Here is a 21,373-nt window from a genome sequence, read left to right on the forward strand (position 1 = left end):
GATATGCTCATCAATCCAGAGAAACCAACGAAATCAGAGTGACTAGAATAAGAGAATTTAGGGGCGCCTGACTGGCTCAGTCAGTGGAACATGTGCCTCTTGTTCTTGGGGTCTTGAGTTCAAGCCCCATGTTGGGTGTAGAGATTACTTAAAAAAAAAAAAAAAACTTCAAAAAACAGACTAAAAGAATTCAGCAAGGGTGCCAGGTGAAAGATGAAGTTCCAAACATCAATATCCTATCTCTACACCATCCATAGCTAGAAAATATAATTTAAAAAAAAAGATATCATTCAAATAGCTATAAAAACTACCAGTAATTTAGGAGTTACCTTAACAAGAGCATATAAGATCTCTATGGAAAAAAATTTAAAACAAATAAATACCCAGAAGATGATATGAATGCATGGAGAGATATTCTATATATATGCTACCTGGTTTGTGGCAGCCCTAGGAAACTAACAGAGGCATCAGTCAAGGGACCTTGAAATATTCACTCTTCTCTATGCACATTAGTCCAGGAAATGACATTCTCCATAGCAAAGAAAGCAAGGGAGGGGGCTCTGGCAGATTTGAGGTGCCCCAGGACACCTACCAATAAAACCATGGAAGCCCGTGTCCCGGGAGCTCTCGGGGGTAGTTGGAGATACGTGGAGGAGCCAGAGGGAGCCTGGGAGGAATACTGAAATAGAGATGTTTAGAAATTGGCATGTTTTAGTAACAAATATTAGAGTGGGTGCATCCAGAATTGATGTGACTTAGGAGATTCTTTGAGGTTCACAACTGGGTCCCCGCAACTTCCTCAACTACTTGTTCTCCAGCTTTGTGCCACTGTGGGAACATATAGGATGATAATAAATGGACAAGCCTGGCAAAACTGCCCCAGGGTTTGATAGAAGTTGCAATCTACTCTCACTCTCACATTTGTGTTTAACTGTGGATATTCTGGGCTACAATTCCATGATGCTCAGAGGAAATAGCAGGTGACCATCTTGGAAAGCTAAACTGGAGACACAAGACAGGTGCACTCCAGACTACCTCTCCCAGCACTGTCTGGGAGGACAGTATTCTGGACTACAATCCCCATAATACTTAAGGTGTAATGGCCAGAGACTGGGCTGAAAAGACGGCCCTGAGGACTGATGGGAGATGAAGTCCACTTCTCCCCCCTTCACATCTGAACCCAGATGTGATTATGTTGAAACACAATCCCCATGATGCCCAGGGGGCCATGGCCTGCAGACCAGCCTGGAAAGACAGACCATAGCCATATGGGAAATGTAGTCTCCCTCCCCATTACCTCTCTGCTCACCTGTGTTCTGGCCTCCTGACTCCAGTGCTGGGGACTCCTGGGGGGCCTTCCTCCCCCAGGCTCAGAGGAGGGTCCTCGCCGGGGAGTGGGGGGCCTGGAGAGTGTCTGGCGCTGAGGGCCCCAATCCAGGGGAGGCCGGACATCGATGCGACTCAGAGGGGTATGGGGTCTGGCAAGAGGCGCTATGTCACCGGAGGATGGAGGGGGTCTGCGTGCAGGAGCAGACCGGGGCCGGGGGAGACTCAGAGGGGAGGGAGGGCGAGAGAGGGGTGTGAATAGGCTGTTGGGCAGAGAGAATAGGGGAACTGGTGAACTAGAGCCCCCTCACCCTACTACCCACCCAGTCAGCCTCATGTACATGTTCCCTTTTAGTGAGTCTCACTGTCCCTCTAGAGTAGAACCCCTCTCTATTAGCCTAATCCTGAATAACTTCCCCCTTTGTGGCATCTCCTCCTTAGGACTTCCTTTCTATGGGTTCTGACCTCACAAGAACTCCAGCAATGCACATTCACTCAAGAGAGAAAGCACTAAGCCGCACCTCGAATCAGCCGCAGACCCCGCCCTTCTCTTAGGCCATGCCCCCAACATAGCTTTTCCTCGACACTCTGCCCTGTAGAACCTTCTTGTCCCAGACTCCCTCTCCCTCAACTCACTCCGGGCTCCTGGTCCTCCGGATCCGAGGTCCAGATTGGAGGTCGGCTGTGGGGCTGGGGGTGAGCAGCCCGGGTCGTCCACGACCTCTGGAGAGCCGAGCCACCTCTGGTGACTCTAAGCCGTGTCTCTCTTCCCCTCTGCTCACTTCCGGGGGACCACCAGGGCCTCCAGGGCCTTCTCCAGGCTGGGGACGTGCGGGTGACCTGGGTCGCCCACTAACGAGTGGGCACAGAAAAAGACATCACTCCTCTGTACCTCATGACAGCCCTTATTCCCATTTCAGGAGTGAACGCACGGAAACCTACACAGAATAAAGGGTAAGTGGTGCGCTATAAATCATTGTTCCCACTTTGCAGATGGGAAAACTGAGGCCCCGAGTGTGGAAGTGACTAGTGCAGGGCTATAAGGTCCATTGGGGTTTCCATTCCATTCATTCCCAGAATGAAACTTGGGAAAAGCCGGGACAGAGTTTGTCTAAAGCCTTTCTTTTTATATTTGACTTTCCTTAAGCGGTAGCTTTGGGGGTGGAGACTTCTGAGGGAGCCAGTCAGAGTGGAATATTGATGAAGGGGGGCTGGACAAAATGGTGGGCGGAGTTTAGAAGAGAAAGACTTTTTGCTGATTGGAAGACATGAGTCATGAAGTTCCCTGGAGGTGGGGCCTGAAGGGCGGAGCCTCCTTAGCTAGAAGATGTGTGACTGGACGTCGAATAGGCGGGGCCTAAAAGGGAGGGGCTGGAACTAATTAGATGGACTCCGATTGGAGGTGCAGGTCAGGGGCGTGGCCAGGAACTATACTCACCACTCGTCCCCCTCTGCGCGCGAGGCCCGGCCCAGCGCCCTTAGCCAGCCGCGCAGGTCCTCCAGAGTGTCAGCGGCCAGAACGTAGGTCCTCATGCCCGGGTGCTCGGCCTGCGGGGAGAGAGAGCTGGGGACCTGGACGCCCGGACCCTCTAAAAAGGAGGATGCCATGGACCCTGGTCAAGGCTTTTTATCTCCAATAATGGATGCTCTCATGGCTGCCCCCGTGGCCTACTGCCTTAGTGCCCACGGGGAATGGACGGACTCACGGTGAAGGTGAAGCGCCGCCCTCGGGGGGCTCCTGGCCCATCTGGCCTGATACTGTAGCTAGGGAGCAGGACGCTGCCCAGGACGCTCTCCTCGCGGCTGTCTGCAAAAGAGAGCCTGGGGTCAGGGATCACACAGGCATCGGGAGGCCAAGAGGCTAAGGGAAAGGGAGGGTGGGCGGGGGGGCCCGTCCACCCCGTGCCAGCCGGGGCACTGACCCTTGTAATAGAAGAGGCAATGGCCGGAGAGGACAAACCAGCGGCGTTTCCAGAGCCGGAGCCCGGAGCTGTCCTGGGGAAACAGAGTGGGAAGGGAGGCCTGAGTAGAAGGGGAGTGGGGAGAGGAAACGTGGAAATAAAGACAGTGACACCCGGGGACGGAGAAACCCAGAAAGAGGAGAGGAACAGACACGTTTGCTGCAATAGATTGAGCCGGAGAGCTGAAGCCAGAGTGTAGGGGTTGAGCTCACGTAGATTCTGGACTCGGTCAGGCCTGAGTGGGGCTCCTAGCTCCACCCCTCTCGAACTATGCCATTAGGCTAGTCATTTCCTGGCTAGGACACTCGTGTTTTCTCATCTGTCAATTGGGGATTGAGAAGTTACCAGAAGGTTGGAACGAGCTACTGTACGACCCGTGGGCCGGGACTTTATATACTCAGACTTTTGATTGGATTATTCCGGAGTCAGACACACAGAGAGGCCAGGAAGGTGGCCCTGGGAGCCCTAACCTGAATCCTGCATCTCCCCCTCACCTCTGCCAAAACTACTCCATCTCCAAACTTGTGCCCCTCTTCTCCTCTATAATCCATTCCTACAGAAGTCAGGTTGATCTTTTTCAGTTATGTCAGATGGTGGGAGTCCCCCGCTCAAGACAGAGCCTACTATCATACTCAGAATAAATCTCAAATTCCTTCCCCTCTTTTACCGGCTTGCAGGGAATCTCAAACCGGGTCTGCATAAAAATCACCAGGGGAGCTTTTTAAAACACAGATAGATTCCTGGGTCTCAACCCCAGAGTTCCTGAGTCAGTAGATCTAGGGTGGGTGGGGGCTGTCGGTCTGCATTTCCAGCAAGTTCCTAGCCGGGACATATCGCAAACCACTGCCCTGCCATCCCTCCTATCTCGACCCTTGGCTGGCTCCAGACACCAAGCTTCGGCCTGCCATGGGGCCTCTCGCTCTCAGATTCCCTCAGTCCCCCAGCTCTTAGCATAATGGGCTCCTTCTCGTCAGTTTGTTCTCAGCTCAAACGATGCCTTCCCTGACCAAGAGTCAAAGCATGCCCTCCTCCCTCTACCACTTTTGTGCATGTCCTCCCATGTTATTTCTTCAGAGCAATTCCTACAATCTGAAATATGCTAATGTAGTACGCATCCCTGCCCCACCCCCTCTTGAGCGTACTATAGATACTTGTTTGTCTTATTTGGGCTTGGCATGTTATAAATATTCTGGAAGTGGTCACTGAATGAATGAAAGGGTGCCGGGAACAAGGACAGAGAAAGGGGAGAAGGCTCGTTAGAAAAAAGGAAACACATTTGGAGACTGGGAAGGAGAGAAACAGGGAACAGCCAGGGGCCCAAGCTCTAACGTCACTCAGTGTCCCTTCCCTTCTTGTGCTCACTCCACCTGCTTATGAAGCCAGCCTCGGATGTGCACCGGGAGGTTGGGATCCCTTCGGAGAGCATTGCCTCTCTTCCCGAAGGCGTGCACCTTGCTTACTGCCCTGGTAGGCTTCTGAGGAGAAGGAGGACAGAAATTAACAGGATGGTCTTGGGTGCCGTGGGATGCAGGCAACCCAAGGCCCTGGCTCGGCTGCCCTTAGACACCAAGCCAAGGAGGGAACTGAATTTTGAGATCAGAACTGGATGTGCATGGGGGCGCCTGGGTGGCTCAGTTGGTTAAACGGCTGCCTTCGGCTCAGGTCATGATCCCAGGGATGGAGCCCCGCATCGGGCTCCCTGCTCAGTGGGGAGCCTGCTTCTCCCTCTGACTCTGTCTGCCCCTCTGCCTACTTGTGTTCTCTCTGTGTGTGTGTCAAATAAATAATCTTAAAAAAAAAAGAAGAAGAACTGATGTGCATGGAGTCCAGCAGGACTGTTCCTCTGGTTGAATTAGGAAAATCCGAGGGGTGGGGACAGCTGGGAGTGCCTCTGAATTCCTAGCTGGAGCTGTTGGGCAGTTTGGGACCTTACTAGGTATGGCAGAGCCCATCATCACCAAGGGTCCTTGCCCTTAACAACAGGAATCCTTTGGATTGGCACGGAACCCAGGGCTGGGAAACAGGAGGTTGGGGCAGTCCAGAGCCCTGCCCTCCTCCCCAGCCCCTCCAAGAACCTCGAACCTTGGTGCTCAGGCTGCCCAGCGAGGAGATGGTGGAGGCGCTGCTGGCCAGGCTGAGGCTGCTCCGAGGTCTGCCCTCCTCCATCAAGGGCTTAGGGAGAGAAAGAAAGGGTCTGTGTGCCTGTCTCTGCAGCTGACCCGGCTGGGGACAGGGACGGGGTCAGGGGCTCGCAGGTCGGAGGAGGCTGAGGAGAAAGAGTCCGTTGTCTGGGGACTGGGGGGCTGGGGGAGGCCCTGGCCCGGGACTGCATACCCGAGAGTGATGCCAAGAGAGGTGGGCGGCCCTGGCAGCTGCGGGGAGGGGGCAGCTGTCTGCAGCCCAAGACAGAGAATAGGGGCTCCTTTATTCTTGCCCCCTGCACTCTAGGCAGGAATTTGACCCTCTCTGTGCTCGGGGAGCCCCCAGTCCCTGCCTCTTCCCGGCCGCCCCCAGCTACCTGTCTCCTGCCCTCCACACGCACCCCCAAGCCATCCCTGCCAAGCTCTGGGATGCCAGGAATGCACACCCAGCCAGTCCCTCCCAGACCAGCCAGGGAACTTACCAGCTCTGGGGTCCCAAGGGCGGGGGCAAGAGGGCCGTGTGAGTGCTGGGGCCCCCAGCTGCAGTGTCCCTCCTTTTCTGGCGGGATGGGGGACGACCTCTCAGACCTGTCTCCCTTCTCACCTGCTCACTCACGCGTTTTGCTTTTCGTCTCTCCTCTCTTCTGGTCACTCTTCCCTTTCTTTCAGAGCGGCTCTGTCTCTGGCCTCACCTTGTCTCTCAGGCTCTAATCTGTCTCTTCCAGTCGCCTCTCACTCATTCTCTCCCCCGCCCCCCACCCCCCACCCAGCACTTTCCCTTCCAGTCTTTCTGTTTCTGTTCCAGATCTTCTTCGCTCAGACTTACAGTCTTTCCTCCCCAGGTTTCCGTCTCGTTCTCTCCCCCTCGCTCTCCCTCACCCTCAAGCTCTTCCTCCCCTCTCCGATTCTCTTTCCTCCCTGCTGGTCGGCCAGCCGCCCACGCTGCGGTCTCCCCTTCCAATCCCGGCTGACCCCGCCCCTCGTGTGCTCCCCCCCCCAACGCTTCCAAGCCTGACCCCTGGCTCAGCTGCCCCCACCGCTGAGGGGAGGGGCTGGGGCCCCCCCTGACTCCTGGGTCCCTGGGCTGGGCTGGGATTCCTGTTTGAAGAGGAGGAGCTGGGCCCGGATTCCGGGGTCCGGCCGCTGGCACCCTGAAGGGAGGTAGCTGGGGTCCTGGAACTAGAGGGGGTTCAGACTTCTGGGTACCTGACAAGGTGTGAGCCTGGAGTCAGGACTCCTGAGTTGTTAATGGAGCCGGGCATCTGGAAATGTGTTTTTGAGCGGATGGGTCCAGGTTTTCCAAGGAGGAGAGAGTGACCCTGGACTCCTGGATTATGGCTAGGGCAGGGTCAGGTAGCCATGTCAAACATCTGCCTCGGATCCAGGTGAGAATTGTGTTCTAGACTGAGGATGCTGCCCTCCGGAGGGAGACATGGTCCTTGGGCATATTTTAAGGCCAAAATTATGGACCAGGTAGGGGGGAGGGGCAGGGAATTGGGACTGTGTACCCGGTCCTGGAACTTGTGGCAGGAGACCCCACCCCCATGAGGTTCAGTCTATTCTACCCAGCCAGGATTTCAATTTGTGTATGAGCTTTCTTTCTCCTTTCTTTCTTTCTTCTTTCTTTTTTTCTTTCTTCCTTCCTTCCTTCCTTTCTTTTTCTTTCTTTCTTTCTTTCTTTCTTTTTCTTTCTTTCTTCTTTCTTTTTTCTTTCTTTTTCTTTCTTTCTTTCTTTTCTTTCTTTTTCTTTCTTTCTTTCTTTCTTTTTTTCTTTCTTTTCTTTTCCTTTCTTTTTTCTTTTCTTTTCTTCTTTTCCTTTCTTTTCTTTCTTTCTTCCTTTCCTTTCCTTTTCTTTTTCTTTCTTTCTTCCTTTCCTTTCCTTTTCTTTTCTTTTCTTTTCTTCTTCTTTTATTGGGCGCCTGCGTGGCTCAGTTGGTTAAACGACTGCCTTCGGCTCAGGTCATGATCCTGGAGTCCCGGGATCGAGTCCCACATCGGCTCCCTGCTCGGCGGGGGGTTTGCTTCTCCCTCTGACCCTCTTCCCTCTCATGCTCTCTGTCTCTCATTCTCTCTCAAATAAATAAAATCTTTAATTTTTATTTATTTATTTATTTGACACACAGAGAGAGAGCACAAGCAGGGGGAACAACAGAGGGAGAGGGAGAAGCAGGCTCTCTGCTGAGCAGGGAGCCTGATGTGGGGCTTGATCCCAGGACCCCGGGATCATGACCTGAGCCAAGGCAGATGCTCAACCAACTAAGCCACCCTGGTGCCCCTGTGTATGAGCTTTTGTATGAGTTTGAAGTGGGTGAAATCCAGGTATGGAGCTTTGTGCTTGAGACCAGGAAGGAGTCTGAGTTTTTGGTTTCGAGTCCACTCACCCAATATTTGTTGAGCACCTACTATATCCCGGGCACTGAGGAAAAAAAGCAGTGAGCAAAGCCAAGTGCCTGCCTTCAGGGTGCTTACATTCTTGTTCTCGCCTCAATCTAGACTCTGCAGCGACCACCTCCGGCAAGTGACTTCATTCCCAAGCCTCAAGTTTCTCATCTGTGAACATGGACTGTGAAAAAACAATGCTCTCCCCCACCAGGAAGGAAGCGGACCGGCTGTGACGACAGGAGGCTCTAGCCTGGGTCGGGCTGATTAAGTCGGGGTTGGGAAGCCGGTTTGCCCCCGACCAAGAGTCGTTGGGAGAGCGCCCGGGCGGCTGAAGCCGTGCACGCGTTTGATTGACAAGCTCGCGTGTTTCGGGGCGTGGTCGCGCTCGGAAACGCCGCCGTGTAGTCACAAAACCCCCGGAATCTCCGCGAGAATTCCGACCTTACTTTCCCTTCCCCCCGCCCTTGACGCCTTGGTTTCGAAACCCCGCCTCCCCTCGTGATGTTATCACGCGCGGCCGCGTAGGCCTATAAAAGCCTTGCGGGCCGACCCTGTTCCCTGCCTTGCTGTGGATCACTCACGCCGACGAGAAGAAACCCGCATCCCTTCGCCGCGACGGTGCTTGCAGCAGCAGCTGATACCCCGAGCCCCCGAGCCCGGCACCGGAGGGCGAGATGAACGCGCTGGCCTCCCGAGCCGTCCAGATCTGCGATCGCTGGTGGCAACCCGAGCCGGCGCTCTTGCCCCCCGGGTGACGCGCAGCCCCTAGTCGGTGAGTGAGGGGTCCGAACGCCTGGGCCCCCCAGCAGCTTGGGGGCCGGGGACCAGACTCCTGGTCAGTGAGGAGGGAGTTTGCCCTTCTGGGTACCGAGACAGGAGGGTTTGAGGCCGAGACCCCTGGGTCCTGAGGAACGAGGGTCTGGGAGCCCGGACTCCTGTGTCTGGGGAGAGGTGGGACCAGGGCGCACTCCAGGGCCCGGACTTGGGAAGGAGAAGAAATTGGGAGCCTGAGCCTGGCGAGAGGAGGGTTCTGGAAGCCAGACTCATGGATCCCCAGTGGAATGGATGGAACCCCGCGGGGGTCGCGACTTTTGGGTCTCAGGGGTAGGAGGGTGATGAGGGCCTGATTTGTGGATCCTCAGGAAGATGAGAGAAACAGGAGCTAGGACTTTGTCCCCAAGGGAAGCAAGTAGAGGACCTGTGTTCTCAGTTCTGGGGGCTTCTGGGTCTGAGAGAAGAGACTGGGGGCTCAGACTCCTGGGTATTGAGAGGAGAGAGGTGGGAACCACACTGTGCCTCTGCTGGAGATGGGAGTGGCAGGGATCAGCAAGGGATGTGGGGCAGGGACTCTCTCGTTGCTGTTTGTGTTACTATTTCCGTTGCTATGACTCACAATCATCCCTTGATGCTCTCCCTTACTTGGCTTCTAAACTCTATTTCCTTTTGTTTATTTCCAACCCAGACAGATGGCACCAGGCCAAGTGCCCCATCAGCCTGCCCCCTGGAGGGATAGCTACCCCTTTTTCCTCCTGTCCCCGCTGATGGGCCTTCTCAGCAGGGCCTGGAGCCACCTGAGCGGCCCAGGACCTCCAGAACCCTGGCTGTTGGAAGCAGTAACCGGAACTGATCAGGGAGAAGCTGGCCTGGGGGGAGAGGCTAAGACATTTCCGGCCACTTGGCATGCCCCCTGGGGCAGGCACTTTCAAGGGGGGATCGGAGACAGTGGAGCAGCTGAGGAGGATGAAGTGTTCTGGGAGGCCTGCCATGACCTAAAAGCCAGCAGTTCTCCTCTTGAAGCCTGGGAGCTTTCAGGGGATGATGAAGAGTATGGTGGGGAACAAGCAACCAGTGTCCCTAAAGAGCAGGGAAGTGAATTTATAGATGGCCAGCCTGCTTCCTTGTCCCCCAGCCTTCTGATAAGAGCCCTGCAAGAACCTCCTGGAGAGGAGAAATCTGAGGAAGGAGGAGCTGCTGAAGATGAAGTGGTCACGTTCTTCTCTTTTCCTCCATCACGCTCACCAGGGGAGGAGGAGGAGGAGGAGGAGGAGGAGGAGGAGGAGGAGGCGGGAGAAGCTATAAACAAAGAAGCTGCCAGAAGCCCTACTGCCCCTTTATCTCCAGGATCCAAGCCCAAAGCTTGGGTGTACTGTGCTGGGGAGGAAGAGGATCAAGCCACAGAGGAAAAAAGAACAGAGAATAAAGAAGTCATAAAGAACTCCGTTTCCCCCTCATTTTCAGACTTTCACCCCAGGGCCTGGGAGTGTTGCTCAGGAGAGGAATCTGAGGAGGAGGAAGAAGAATTCAGTGATTGTGGAGCAGCTGAGGAGGAGGGAGAAGCTGAGGGTCCCTCTTCCATCCCCTCCACAAGTGCCCTCGTGAGGGCCTGGGTGTATCGACCGGGAGAGGACACAGAGGAAGAAGATGAATTCAGTGATTGGGGAGCAGCTGAGGAGGAGGGAGAAGCTGAGGGTCCCTCTTCCGTCCCCTCCACAAGTGCCCTCGTGAGGGCCTGGGTGTATCGACCGGGAGAGGACACAGAGGAAGAAGAGGAGGACAGTGATTGGGGAGCAGCTGAGGAGGAGGGAGAAGCTGAGGGTCCCTCTTCCGTCCCCTCCACAAGTGCCCTCGTGAGGGCCTGGGTGTATCGACCGGGAGAGGACACAGAGGAAGAAGAGGAGGACAGTGATTGGGGAGCAGCTGAGGAGGAGGGAGAAGCTGAGGGTCCCTCTTCCGTCCCCTCCACAAGTGCCCTTGTGAGGGCCTGGGTGTATCGACCGGGAGAGGACACAGAGGAAGAAGAGGAGGACAGTGATTGGGGAGCAGCTGAGGAGGAGGGAGAAGCTGAGGCCACAGATACCTTTTTAAGGCCCTGGGTGTATAGGCCAGGAGAGGACACAGAGCCGGAAGAGGATTCAGAAGCAGCTAACTCTGAGCCAAGTCCCTCCCTTCAGGCTCAGAGCACCCTCCACCGGGGCTGGACATACCGGCCTGGAGAGGACACAGAGGGAGGGGAAGTTGCTGAGGCGTGGGGAGAAGCTGAGCCCTGCCCCTTCCGAGTGGCCATCTATTTACCTGGGGAGAAGCCACCACCTCCCTGGGTTCGTCCTCGGCTGCCCCTCCGACTGCAGAGGCGACTCAAGCCCACAGAAACCCCCACCCGGCATCCAGACCCTGAGACTCCCCTAAAGGCCAGAAAGGTGGGTACTGAGGACTCAATTTCTTGAGGCTTAGGGAGGATTTGGAACTCCTGGGCCTGGGGAGTGGGGCGGGCGGGGGGAGCGGAAGGGCTGGATGGCCCAACTTCTGGGTCCCCCGTGTGTTGCAGAGGGTTGCATGTGAACTCTGTTGGGAGGGCTGTGTTCACTGTAATGCAAGCCTTTGCAAGAGGCTGGGGCCCCGTGGGAAGGGGGGTGCAGCTGTGGCTCAGATCAGCACCGGGAAACAGTCTCTACCTGCAGTGAGTCATGTGGAGGATGCCGTGGGCCAGTGACTAGCAGGTGACTCAGACAACAAGCATTTTTGCGTCACTCATTTTTGTTTTGGTTCTCTCTCTCTCCCCCCCCCCCCCCCCCCCCCCCCCGCCTACTGTGGACACGTGTGTCTTGCATCTGTGCTGCTCCCGTCTCCAGGTACACTTCTCTGAGAAGGTCTCTGTCCATCTCCTGGCTGTCTGGGCAGGACCGGCCCAGGCCGCCCGCCGGGGACCCTGGGAGCAGCTGGCCCGGGATCGCAGTCGCTTCGCCCGGCGGATTGCCCAGGCCCAGGAACAGCTGGGCCCCTGTCTCACCCCTGCTGCCCGGGCTAGGGCCTGGGCCCGCTGTGGGAACCCTCCCCCTCCTCTGGCCGCCACACCTGCTCCTCCCCAGATCTCACCATTGTCCTCCATCTAGGCCACACCCTTGAGCCATGTTGGGGCATCTCCCTCCACTCTTGTGTCCCCGTCTTTTGCCTGGACCTCAGTGGGAGGCGTGGCTAAGATCATGGAGCTTCCTGTTTCTGTTAGCTATTTATTTTGAGGGGGTTGTTATATATAAGAAATAAAACCTGCTGATTTGTAGCAAGCCATGTCACCATCACTGTGTGTATCTGAACTGACAATAATCCACTACCCCTGGGATAAAGGCGAGTACCTCAATAGAGGACAAACTGTATTTCCCATCATCCCTCAAATTTGCCTCTTCTTGTCCTGAGGCTTCTTTTGAACTAAGGGCTGGTGGGTCTTGTAGTTTTTCTCTGGCATCGGCCTCAATTTTATTAAACTTGGGACGATTATCTCCCCAAAGGGGCTGGGAGCTGGACTCACTGATCACTAAAAAAGGGTTCGATTCCAGTTTTCTGTGCCTCCCTGGAATATACTCATCCTCCTGCTGGCCTTTAAATGGTGAGTTGCTCAAGGCTTTCAGTGACCCAATTTCACCTTTTTAAAGCCCTGTTCCATAGACTGTTTTCTTACCTATAAAATGTGGCTAACAATAGCACATGCCTTATAGGATCGAAAGGCCCCAAAAGAGTTCGTATTTATTTATTTGCCTTTTTAATTTTTTTTAAGATTTCATTTTTAAGTAATCCCTACACCCAGCAAGGGGCTTGAACTCACAACCCTGAAATCAAGATCCCACCATCCACCGACTGAGCCAGCCAAGCATCCCAAATCCATATTTAAAACAATGCTTGCCAAATAACAAATGTTAAATAAGCGTAGCTAGTATTGTAATTATTCTCACTCTCACCCATGCATGTCTTGAATTACCCATCCAAGTTTACATCTCCAACTCAGAAGTCTTTTCTGACCCCATGAGATCTATCCAGCAGCTGAAAGCAGAGTGGCTCAAACATCCTGCCCGGTGTGGAGCCTCTGACCCTGCCCCTCTCCAGTGGTTCCCCAGGCTCCTGCCACACTATCTTTTCATTTTCCCAAACGGATCAAGCCCCTTTTCACCTTAAGACCTTTGTATGAGCTGTGCCTACTGCCTGATGTTCCCACCCCTGACCCCTCTGGCCCTGGTTTCTCGTGATTCTTCAGATGTGGTGTGGAAATCACTTTTTTAGGGATACCTTGATCTGACCCAGCTGACCTGGGCCTCCGCGTGCTTTTCTCCTTCCTAGCAGAGGCGCATTTTAATTTTTTGTTAAGACCCATCTCCCATGACTGAGTCCTGCGAAAGCAGGTGCTGCTGAAAGCCCTACTCCCCTGGAGCACAGGACTGGGCACCCAGGCAGAGTATGATGGGTTGGTTATGAGTAAGGTGGTGCAAAAGAAGGCATGCGGGGGCCCTTTCTCCAAATGAGCAGGCACAGAAGCTGGTGAGGGCATGGTATTTCACTGGATTACTCACAGGCCAGCGTGCCATCGAAACTGGACAAGCAGATGGCAAAGGCTTGGAGCGGGCAAAGCGGGAAGCGGAAATCCATGGTGAACGTTTCTGGGGCCACGCGGCCGAACTGGAGCACCAGGTAGTCCGCTGAGGCGGAAGTCCGGAACTAAGTAAGCCCTAGCCCCACTCCTCAACTCCCTTCCGCGGGCCTCTGAGCTTTGAGTACTACCACTTCTCAGAGCCTGTGCGGCGCTCCCACTACGCCCAGAAACCCTGAGGGCCATTAAACTACAGTTCCCAATAGGCTTTGCAACAGCGTGGAATCAGCCCTCCCTAGAAAAACGCTCAAGTGCTGACGGGAGAAGTAGTTCTCGTCCACTCTTGCCCCCCCCGGCCCAGGTAAAGCGGTTCCTAGGAGCTCACGGTCATCCGGCTGCACGATTTGGAAGTTCTTGACCGAGGCCCGAGTGACTCGACCATGAAAATTGAGTACGTAGGCGCCGCTCTCGTCGTTCCACGACGGGGGTTTGTTTTGCAGCAGGACCAGCCCCTGGCTGGCCGCCCGTTGGAGGCGACTCAGTAGCGACTCCTGTTCCTATAAGATAGAGTAGGGGGCGTGGTTAACCAACCACCAATGAACGTTTTTCCTCCGGACGCAGAATTTTGCTTCCCTAATCTCTCCTCCTTGAGAAACATGAAAGTCTGACAAGGTCCTGGCTTCACATATGACCACCTGCAAGCCATGGGCCCCCTTCTCCCTTAGGACCTAGGGCAGGTCCCTCAGACCTTCCTCCCCCACTGATCCAGAGATTCTCAACCTTAGCCAACTCACGTTTTGAGGCTGGACGCTGATTCTCCAGTTCTCGGAATCGATTCTTGGAATGATCACAGCCATTTTCCGGGGCCCTCGGAATCCCAAGACGTTGGTCTCCTGGGGGTATTATGCTCCAGTTGACTTGGCTCTTTCTCCCTCCCCACCGTCCTGCTTCATTCTCTCTTGTCTCCCAGACACTCACATAACACACAGCCCCCAGCTCCTCTGATGCGAGCGGTCTCGGGGAGGAAATTCTTCCTTTCAGGATTCACCCCATTGTCAAAGATGGTGAACTTGGTGCCCGAGACATTAGATCTGCTCCAGGAGGGGAGTGGTCCGAGTAAAAATAATGACTGTTTTTGCTGTACATTAAGTGCTTTCCCAGGTCATGTCGTCAACTCTTCCCATTAACCCTCTAGCTGGGACCTAAGTTCCGTGTTCCATGCATCGACGGTCCCAGCCCCCTCTGTTTCTCTGATGAACCACGACTTTTAGTCCCCTGCCTTTTAGGAACCTTATTCCCACTAAGATGCAAGAATGCATACATCACAGCCCTCTCCCATGCGAACTTAGGAGTCCCACCCTCTTGCCTCTCAAGGAGTCACATGTCTTAAACGTCAACCTCTGCTCCAAAGCCCTTAGTTCGCTTACTCCCACTCACCCTGGGGCTACCACCTGAAGATATACATAGTCCATCAATCCGTAAGACAAGAGGTCCCAGAGCAGGCAGAACTTGTGCTCCGCGGCCTGCTTGCCCCCTTCTCTCCCACCCCTCCCGGCGCCCCCGAGGCCTCCTGCCACCTATTTCTCACACCCATCAAGGGCTCTGCCCACCTGACTTTGCCCACAAAGTTGTCCCCATCCCGAGACAGGTCTGTGGGGTCCAGGGAAACGAGGTAATTCGAGGTTTTGCTCCTTTTCCTCTTGAGCCCAGCCAGGAGGAAGCGCTGTGGGTAGGAAGAACGGCCCATCAAAAACAGTTTCTGATATCTGGCTAGGGTTAGGGGCCCCAGACAAGGAAACACCGTGTCCCCACGGCAGAGGAGAGGGTAATGGAGCATAAAGCATCCTGAGACTTGCTGCGAGATGCGGTTCTCACTGAAGGAAATCATCAGCTGGGTCTTGAAGGGGAGCTTCACATCTTAATATCTCCCCCCGCCTCCATTCCTTCCACCGTTGGGTCCTGGGTCAGGCTGAGCCCAGGCAGCGGTGAGTCTAACTGAGGCTAGGGAAGAGCCTCACCTGGAACATTGCAGCGGGACTTTGGTAGGGATTTCATCCGACAAAAACAGGTCTAGCACTACTGAGTAGGGGGAAAGCCTCCTTTTGGGAGAGTGCCTTGAAGAGAAGCCTCCACACCGAGGGGGGAACTAGCCAGATTGAGAGGGGCGTGATTTGGCTCTAGACTAGACAATCCACGAGGGGAGGAGTTGGTTCCTAGGGGGCGGGACTTATCCGAGGATTGGGTAGGGGCCTGATAGATTAGAAGGCTCAGTGAGAGGCCGAACTTGGACAAACACAACGGGGCCAACACCTCGAGAGGACGTCTAAGGGGTGAGGTTTTGGACCCTGAGACAGCGTGGCCTGACTTTGAGAAAGGTGGGCCCAAACTCAAGAGTGGACGAGGCTTAGTTACGGGCTTGGTTAGGGCCTATGCTACTGCTAAAGTAGCCTAGTTCCGTGAAGGGCAGGGTTTGGCGTTGGAGTTCACAAGTCCTAGCTCAATGTCATCATCGAGCAAGACCTGGATTCGTCAAAGTCTCCACCTAGCTCAGAAAGGGGCGGGACCTGGGGCGCCTGGGTGGCTCGGTGGTTGAGCGTCTGCCTTCGGCTCAGGTTGTGATCCCAGGTTCCTGCCTCTCCCACTCCCCCTGCTTGTGTTCCCTCTCTCGCTGTGTCTCTCTCTGTCAAATAAATAAATAAAATCTTAAAAAAAAAGGGGGGACGGGACTTGCCCCTGGGAGGTGGGGCTTGCTCGAGAGGCAGCCAGACTGCACCTTCCGGCCGTAGGCCGCCTCCAGGCGGAGATAGTAGAAGGGGAACATGCCCTCGTCTACGCCGCGCTTGTCGCGGCTGATGCGGCACTGCACCGTGCGGGCCGCGCAGCGCCGGCCGCAGCACACAAGCTTCCACGTCCTCTCCCAGCCGAGGGCCTGGCGCACGGGGAGGCGAGCGGGGCGAGCTCCCCACATCGCTGCTGCCCGCGCCGACCTCGCCTTCCGGGGTCTCGGACACCTCCTCTTCGGCTGCGGGTGGGGAATTCCTCACTGTAGACTCCGACTCCTCTTTCTTCTCTTCCAAGTCTTCGCCCTAGCCCACGCGCCAAACTCAATTTGAGGGATGTTGAGTCCCGCCTCCACCACAGGCTTACCAACTATTGATTGGCCATGACAGCTCAGGGTTACGCCCTCTCTCAACCATGTTTTCTGCCGATTGGTCAAACGTCTCGGTCACGTGCTGATTGGCCAGTACCTTCAAGGGGCCCACGCAGCCAAGCCCTCATCATCTGTTCATTGGTCACCACGAAGAGCTGCCCTCTGAAGCCACGCCCACCTCATCTACCGGTTAGAGAATCCCTTTGCAGGAAAGCACTGTCCATTCAGCTGAAAGCAGTGTTGTTTCCGTCTAGATAACATATAATATGGCCCAGATCTCCCCATTTATCATACTATTTATCTTACTTTCATTAAACACCTGCGAGGGCCAACTGTTGGCCCTTCCCCATCACTGTTTCACCCTCTCCAAAGCTCTCTGCCTTTCGGTTGGCTGGATTTTAATGTATGTGCTTACATCGATTTGAACCCTCTAGATTGACTTCATAAATGGTACACACACAGAGACAGGGATGGCCCAATCATAACGGGTTCCACCCACCAGTAAAAAGGGCCTCTGATTGGACTGCAGAGTTTTAGACCCACCCTCTCTGGAGTCCGAAGCTAGCCCTCCTCCTATATCCTGATTGGCTGTGCCACCTCCCACCTTGTTGGAGGCTAAGTCTCCACGACCCAGGTCACCATCCATGCTAGGGTTTGGTTCTGGACCGGGTGCCTCATATTCATCTCCAACATCTTGGGATTCACTCTCTTCCTCCACACTGGCCCCTACGGGGTGGAAAGAGCCAGAAGAAAACTGGCTCAGGACACGTGGGTCCCAGGAGCTTGGGACCAGCTCACCAGTGCTAGCTGGTAAAGGCCAGATATCCTGGGTTTCTGGCCTCTCCTTATTACTCATCACACTCATTTGCCAGATCCTCCTCCTCCCCCATGTGCACGGGTGTCTACACTGGCTGAGAAGTCTCTGACTGCCCTGGGTCTAAGGACAGGGTGGGGTTAGAGTCCTCCCTTTACCTGGTCCCAAAGAGCGCATCAGAGAGATTGGGAACTAAAATGGGAGGGAGGAATGGGGTTTGGGGTGATAATTAAGAGTCCTGTTATTGAATCGTTGGTCATGTCATGAGAATAGAAGGAACTGTCATACAATATTAAGAAATAACAAGTAACGATGCTACAACATAGATGAACATTAAAAACATGATAAGCAAAAGAAGCCAATCACGAAAGATCAAATACTATATTATTCTATTTAAATGAAATGTCCAAACTGAGGGGGGATGGGGTAACTGGGTGATGGGCATTAAGGAGGGCATGTGATGTGATGAGCACTGGGTGTTATAGGCAACTGATGAGTTATTGAACTCTACATCTGAAACTAATGATGTACTATATGTCGGCTCATTCAACTTAAATAAAAAATAAATAAACAGGGCGCCTGGGTGGCTCAGTTGGTTGGGCGACCGCCTTCGGCTCAGGTCATGATCCTGGAGTCCCGGGATCGGGTCCCACGTCGGGCTTCCTGCTCAGCGGGGAGTCTGCTTCTCCCCCGGACCCTCTTCCCTCTCGTGCTTTCTATCTCTCATTCTCTCTCTCTCAAATAAATAAATAAAATCTTTAAAAATAAATAAATAAATAAACAAATGAAATGTCCAGAATAGGCAAATTTAAAGAGACAGTACATTAGTGGTTGCCTAGGGCTGGGAGAAATGAGGTGTGGGGGGCGGGGGGGGTCACTGCTAAAAGGTACAGGGTTTCCCTCGGGATGATAATGTTCTAAAATTGATTGTGGTGATGATTGCTCATCTCTCTAAATATACTAAAAACCATGGAACTGTAAACTTTAAATGAGTGAATTGTATGGTATGTCAAATATATTTCAATAAAATTGTTACCAAAAAAGGGAGGAGGATCTGCCACATGGACCAGGGACCAGATTCCACCCAATGTCCCCGAAATTACCAGGTCGTTGGCGGGCTGGCCAACCCCTGCGTCGAGTCCCCAGAGGCTCTTTATAAGGAGGTGGTGAAGCAAGAACATCCTCCACGGAGACTTCCTCCAACTCCGGATCGGAACTGTCTGGTAGCCAGGATAAGGGAGAGGGACTAGAGACCGGGATTTTGGGGGGGTGGGGAGGCGGGGAAGGGGCCTGGAGATTCAAATTCCTGAGTGTTGGAGAAGGAGTAGTTTCAGGATCTGGACTCCTTGGTGTGAGGGATGACAGGGCCCGTGGGGGGCCTGGACTCCTGGGTTTTTGGAGAGCAAGGATTGAGGTTCCAGACTCCTGGATTCTGGTGGGAGTGCAGTTCTAGGGTATAGGCGGCCCAAGGACTCGAGATTACCTCCTTCTGTCGGCGATGCCAGTGGGCTGCCATCTCCACCGCAGCTGACGATGCCCAGGGCACTGTGGGCCCCAGAGCGCAGATGTGCCTCTGGCACGTTCTCCTGGAGGAAAGGGTTCCCAAGGCCTGGAAGAAGGTGCAGCGAAGCCCATTAACTCGATGTACAAATTCCAGTCCTCTGCGAAGATCCGCTCCCTCACTGACTCCCAGACACCATCCCTGAGTGACCGCCCAAACCCGGGAGACCCATTCAGAACGCAAAGTCCATCCTAAGGCTCAAGCAAGCACAGACTTGCAGCTAAACTGTTGCGAACTCTGTGCCTACACAATCCCACACACGGGTCTCGGTCTCTCCGGGGACCTGTCTCTAAATTATCCCGGCCTCGCCCTTCCCCCCCCCCCCCCCCCCCGGCCCGGGCTTTGTTAATTTCAGCCCTCACTCTACCGAAATTGCGTCCCTGCCTTTTCCAGGGCCGCCCCGCCAACCTCCCCCAGGCTCCGCCCCAGAGCTCTAGGAAGCCCAATCACAGGATTCTCTCGCGCCCCACCCCCTAGTCGGACCAGGCTCCACCCCCGCGCTCTCCCTGCTCCGCCCCTGAGCTCTGCCAGGTCCCGCTCCCGGGTCCCCAAGGGCCCTGCGCTGGGCTCTCCTTGGGCGCCTGCCCCACACCAGAACTTTTCCTGACCGCTGTCACCCGCGAGGCGCTCCTCCCGCCTCCATGGTCGCCGGGGCCGCAGGGAAGCGTCGGGATTGGCCTGAACCATGAGGGGCTCTTGGCGCTTCCGCCGCTGCTTCTTCTCAAAGAGCCGCCGCTGCGGGAGAGGAAAAGGGGTGTGTGGGGGCCAGGAACCGGACGGGAAGACAGGGGTGAAGGAGGGCCTGGGGCAGGGGGAGGCGTTTATGGGAGGGAGTCCGGGAGTCCAGGCTCTCAGTCCCTCAGCTCCTCCCTTCCTCGGATCCAGGAGTCCTGGCACCCTGTCCCCTCCTCTCCCAGGACCTAGCAGTCCTGCCCTCCAGAAGCCTTAGAAACTTTGCATTCTCATCATCAAGATTTGCTTCCTCAGGATCCCCAATTCCTATTTTCTCATTTCCCAATTGCAGACTTGAGGCTTGGAGAGAGCCAACGAGGGACAGGAGTCCCAGAGCAAATCCTGGGGGTGGTGCTCCTGGAAGCTCTGGAAGACTGAAGGGGGTGTGTGTGGCAGGACTCCCTGGCATAGTACCTGCTGTTCCAGCTTCTGCAGCCTCATGGCGGCGAGCTCATCCCCCAGCGCCCTGAGAGAGGTGCAGGCTCATGGTGACAGCAAGCAGGGCACCCCCGCTGCCCAAGAGCCCCTCCTTTCCTTCTTTCTTCCTGCCCAACTTAGGGTTCTGAGCACTTGTGAGGTCACAGAAGGAGCAGAACCTGAGCCTGCTCCACCGGTTCTGAAGCTCTTTTTCCCCAGCACTGGCCTGTCTAGAATCCAGGAGTCAGAGATCCCAGGCCCCTACTGTCCCAGGATTCAGGAGTCCAGGCCCTCAGCCCCTCCTCTTTCAGACCCATGAGTCCTCATGTGTAGCTCCCTCCCTTCAGGACCCAGAAGTCCAGGCCCCCGCTCCTTACCACTAGGCTAATGGTGCTGAACCTGCAAACATGGTCATAAAGCCAGAATGGAGTGAGGGTGGGCATAATCAAACTTTAAGTTCCCCCTGCACCCCCATTTTCATCCCTGCGCATCCCCTTTCCCCACTCACTCTTTCTTCCATGTGTCATTCTCCTGAGACATTCTGGAGAAGCAAGAATGAGGAGTCAGGACACAGACCAGTGGACCCAGGCAGCCCGAATTCCAGCACCTACTTGGTCAGGGACCCAGCAGCCTGTTTCCAGCTTTCATGACTTTGAGGGGCCCAGGAATCCAGTTCCCTCTCCCCCAAATAGTTAACTCTCCTTTATGCACGCATGGGAACTTAGGACTCTGGGCGCCAAACACTCGACCCCCATTGACCCCCCCCATCTCCAGCACCCACCTGCCCGGGGTTCCTGGCAACTCCTCTCCTGGTGCCTGCAAAGGTTTTTCACAGTCACGCCTCAGTACCTTGCCTCTCTGGCCAATTTCTAAACATACCTAACCCTCTCTTTAGCTGGGCACCTAATCTCTGGGTCTCTGGGAAGTAAGCAGGCAAAGGAAGAGGGCTCAGAGGGAGGGGGGATTCCCACCGGGACCTGCCCTAATCCCCCCCCTCCTGGCCCCCCACACTCCACTTCCAACAAAGCAATGACCCTTGTTCTCCATGGCAGCCAGGCAACCCTGCTCCAGGCTTCTGAACTGGAAGGGCATGCAAGGTGTTCCTTAAAGGGACCCAAGAGAGCCGGCATCACATATATATCTAGTGTGTATATGTATATATATATATATGGCTTATATATTAGATGTATATGGCTTATATATTAGATGTATTAGATATATATATTATATATTAGAAACGTATAAGATGACCTGTGTCAACTGCTACCGATCTGTAACTTGCTGCCACTTCTTGTGGAAAAATAAATGGGGAAAACTACAACTGCCAGGAGGCGAAGGCAGGGGCCTCTTTGCCCGCGGAAGTGGCCTCATTTTCCCCCTGCCTGCAGGGAACTGTAGTTCTCTTCGAAAGCCTCCGCTTTCCTTTCGCCTAAAAAGCAGGAAATGCGGCGTCTAGCGGTAGAGCTTCCGAGAAAGGAGGAGAGGCTTTCGAGAACAGACCAGCGACTTCGGCAAGGGGCGGGCCGCTAGACAGG

The 21,373-nt window shown here is 54.7% G+C and overlaps 3 protein-coding genes across 5 annotated transcripts in view; 1 reads left to right on the forward strand and 2 right to left on the reverse strand.

Moving 5' to 3' along the window:
• PLEKHA4 (pleckstrin homology domain containing A4) overlaps positions 1–6,326 on the reverse strand; it is a 20,914-nt gene extending 14,588 nt beyond the window's left edge. For both annotated transcript variants that reach the window (XM_027619324.2, XM_027619323.2), the window contains exons 1-9: positions 5,911–6,326; positions 5,370–5,459; positions 4,655–4,762; positions 3,249–3,321; positions 3,033–3,133; positions 2,765–2,874; positions 1,963–2,178; positions 1,310–1,589; positions 593–679 (exon numbers count right to left, since the gene is read on the reverse strand). In XM_027619324.2, coding sequence (XP_027475125.1) covers positions 593–679; positions 1,310–1,589; positions 1,963–2,178; positions 2,765–2,874; positions 3,033–3,133; positions 3,249–3,321; positions 4,655–4,762; positions 5,370–5,453 — 1,059 coding nt within the window. In that variant the 5' untranslated portion in view covers positions 5,454–5,459; positions 5,911–6,326. The remainder of the gene's footprint in view (positions 1–592; positions 680–1,309; positions 1,590–1,962; positions 2,179–2,764; positions 2,875–3,032; positions 3,134–3,248; positions 3,322–4,654; positions 4,763–5,369; positions 5,460–5,910) is intronic.
• A 2,053-nt stretch (positions 6,327–8,379) lies between these two features.
• On the forward strand, positions 8,380–11,883 carry PPP1R15A (protein phosphatase 1 regulatory subunit 15A). Of its 2 annotated transcripts, none has more exons than XM_027619325.2 (3): positions 8,380–8,582; positions 9,273–11,007; positions 11,440–11,883. In XM_027619325.2, exons 2-3 carry the CDS (start codon positions 9,277–9,279, stop codon positions 11,698–11,700), a joined length of 1,992 nt encoding a protein of 663 aa, XP_027475126.1. In that variant the 5' UTR covers positions 8,380–8,582; positions 9,273–9,276; the 3' UTR covers positions 11,701–11,883. The 2 variants fall into 2 exon arrangements, with proteins under 2 accessions (XP_027475126.1, XP_027475127.1); XM_027619326.2 differs by having other exon boundaries at positions 9,277–11,007.
• A 102-nt stretch (positions 11,884–11,985) lies between these two features.
• On the reverse strand, positions 11,986–21,141 carry TULP2 (TUB like protein 2). The gene is given in 15 exon segments (XM_027619383.2): positions 11,986–13,272; positions 13,549–13,720; positions 13,958–14,056; positions 14,142–14,163; positions 14,165–14,254; positions 14,774–14,886; positions 15,937–16,035; positions 16,037–16,249; positions 16,919–17,040; positions 18,232–18,348; positions 18,441–18,737; positions 19,298–19,424; positions 19,836–19,887; positions 20,347–20,379; positions 20,620–21,141. Coding segments are annotated over 14 exon segments (1,689 nt in total). The 5' UTR covers position 20,379; positions 20,620–21,141; the 3' UTR covers positions 11,986–13,138.
• Positions 21,142–21,373: the final 232 nt, after the last annotated feature.

The sequence above is a fragment of the Zalophus californianus genome, chromosome 17, assembly GCF_009762305.2.
Source record: "Zalophus californianus isolate mZalCal1 chromosome 17, mZalCal1.pri.v2, whole genome shotgun sequence".
Taxonomy (NCBI): Eukaryota; Metazoa; Chordata; class Mammalia; order Carnivora; family Otariidae; genus Zalophus; species Zalophus californianus.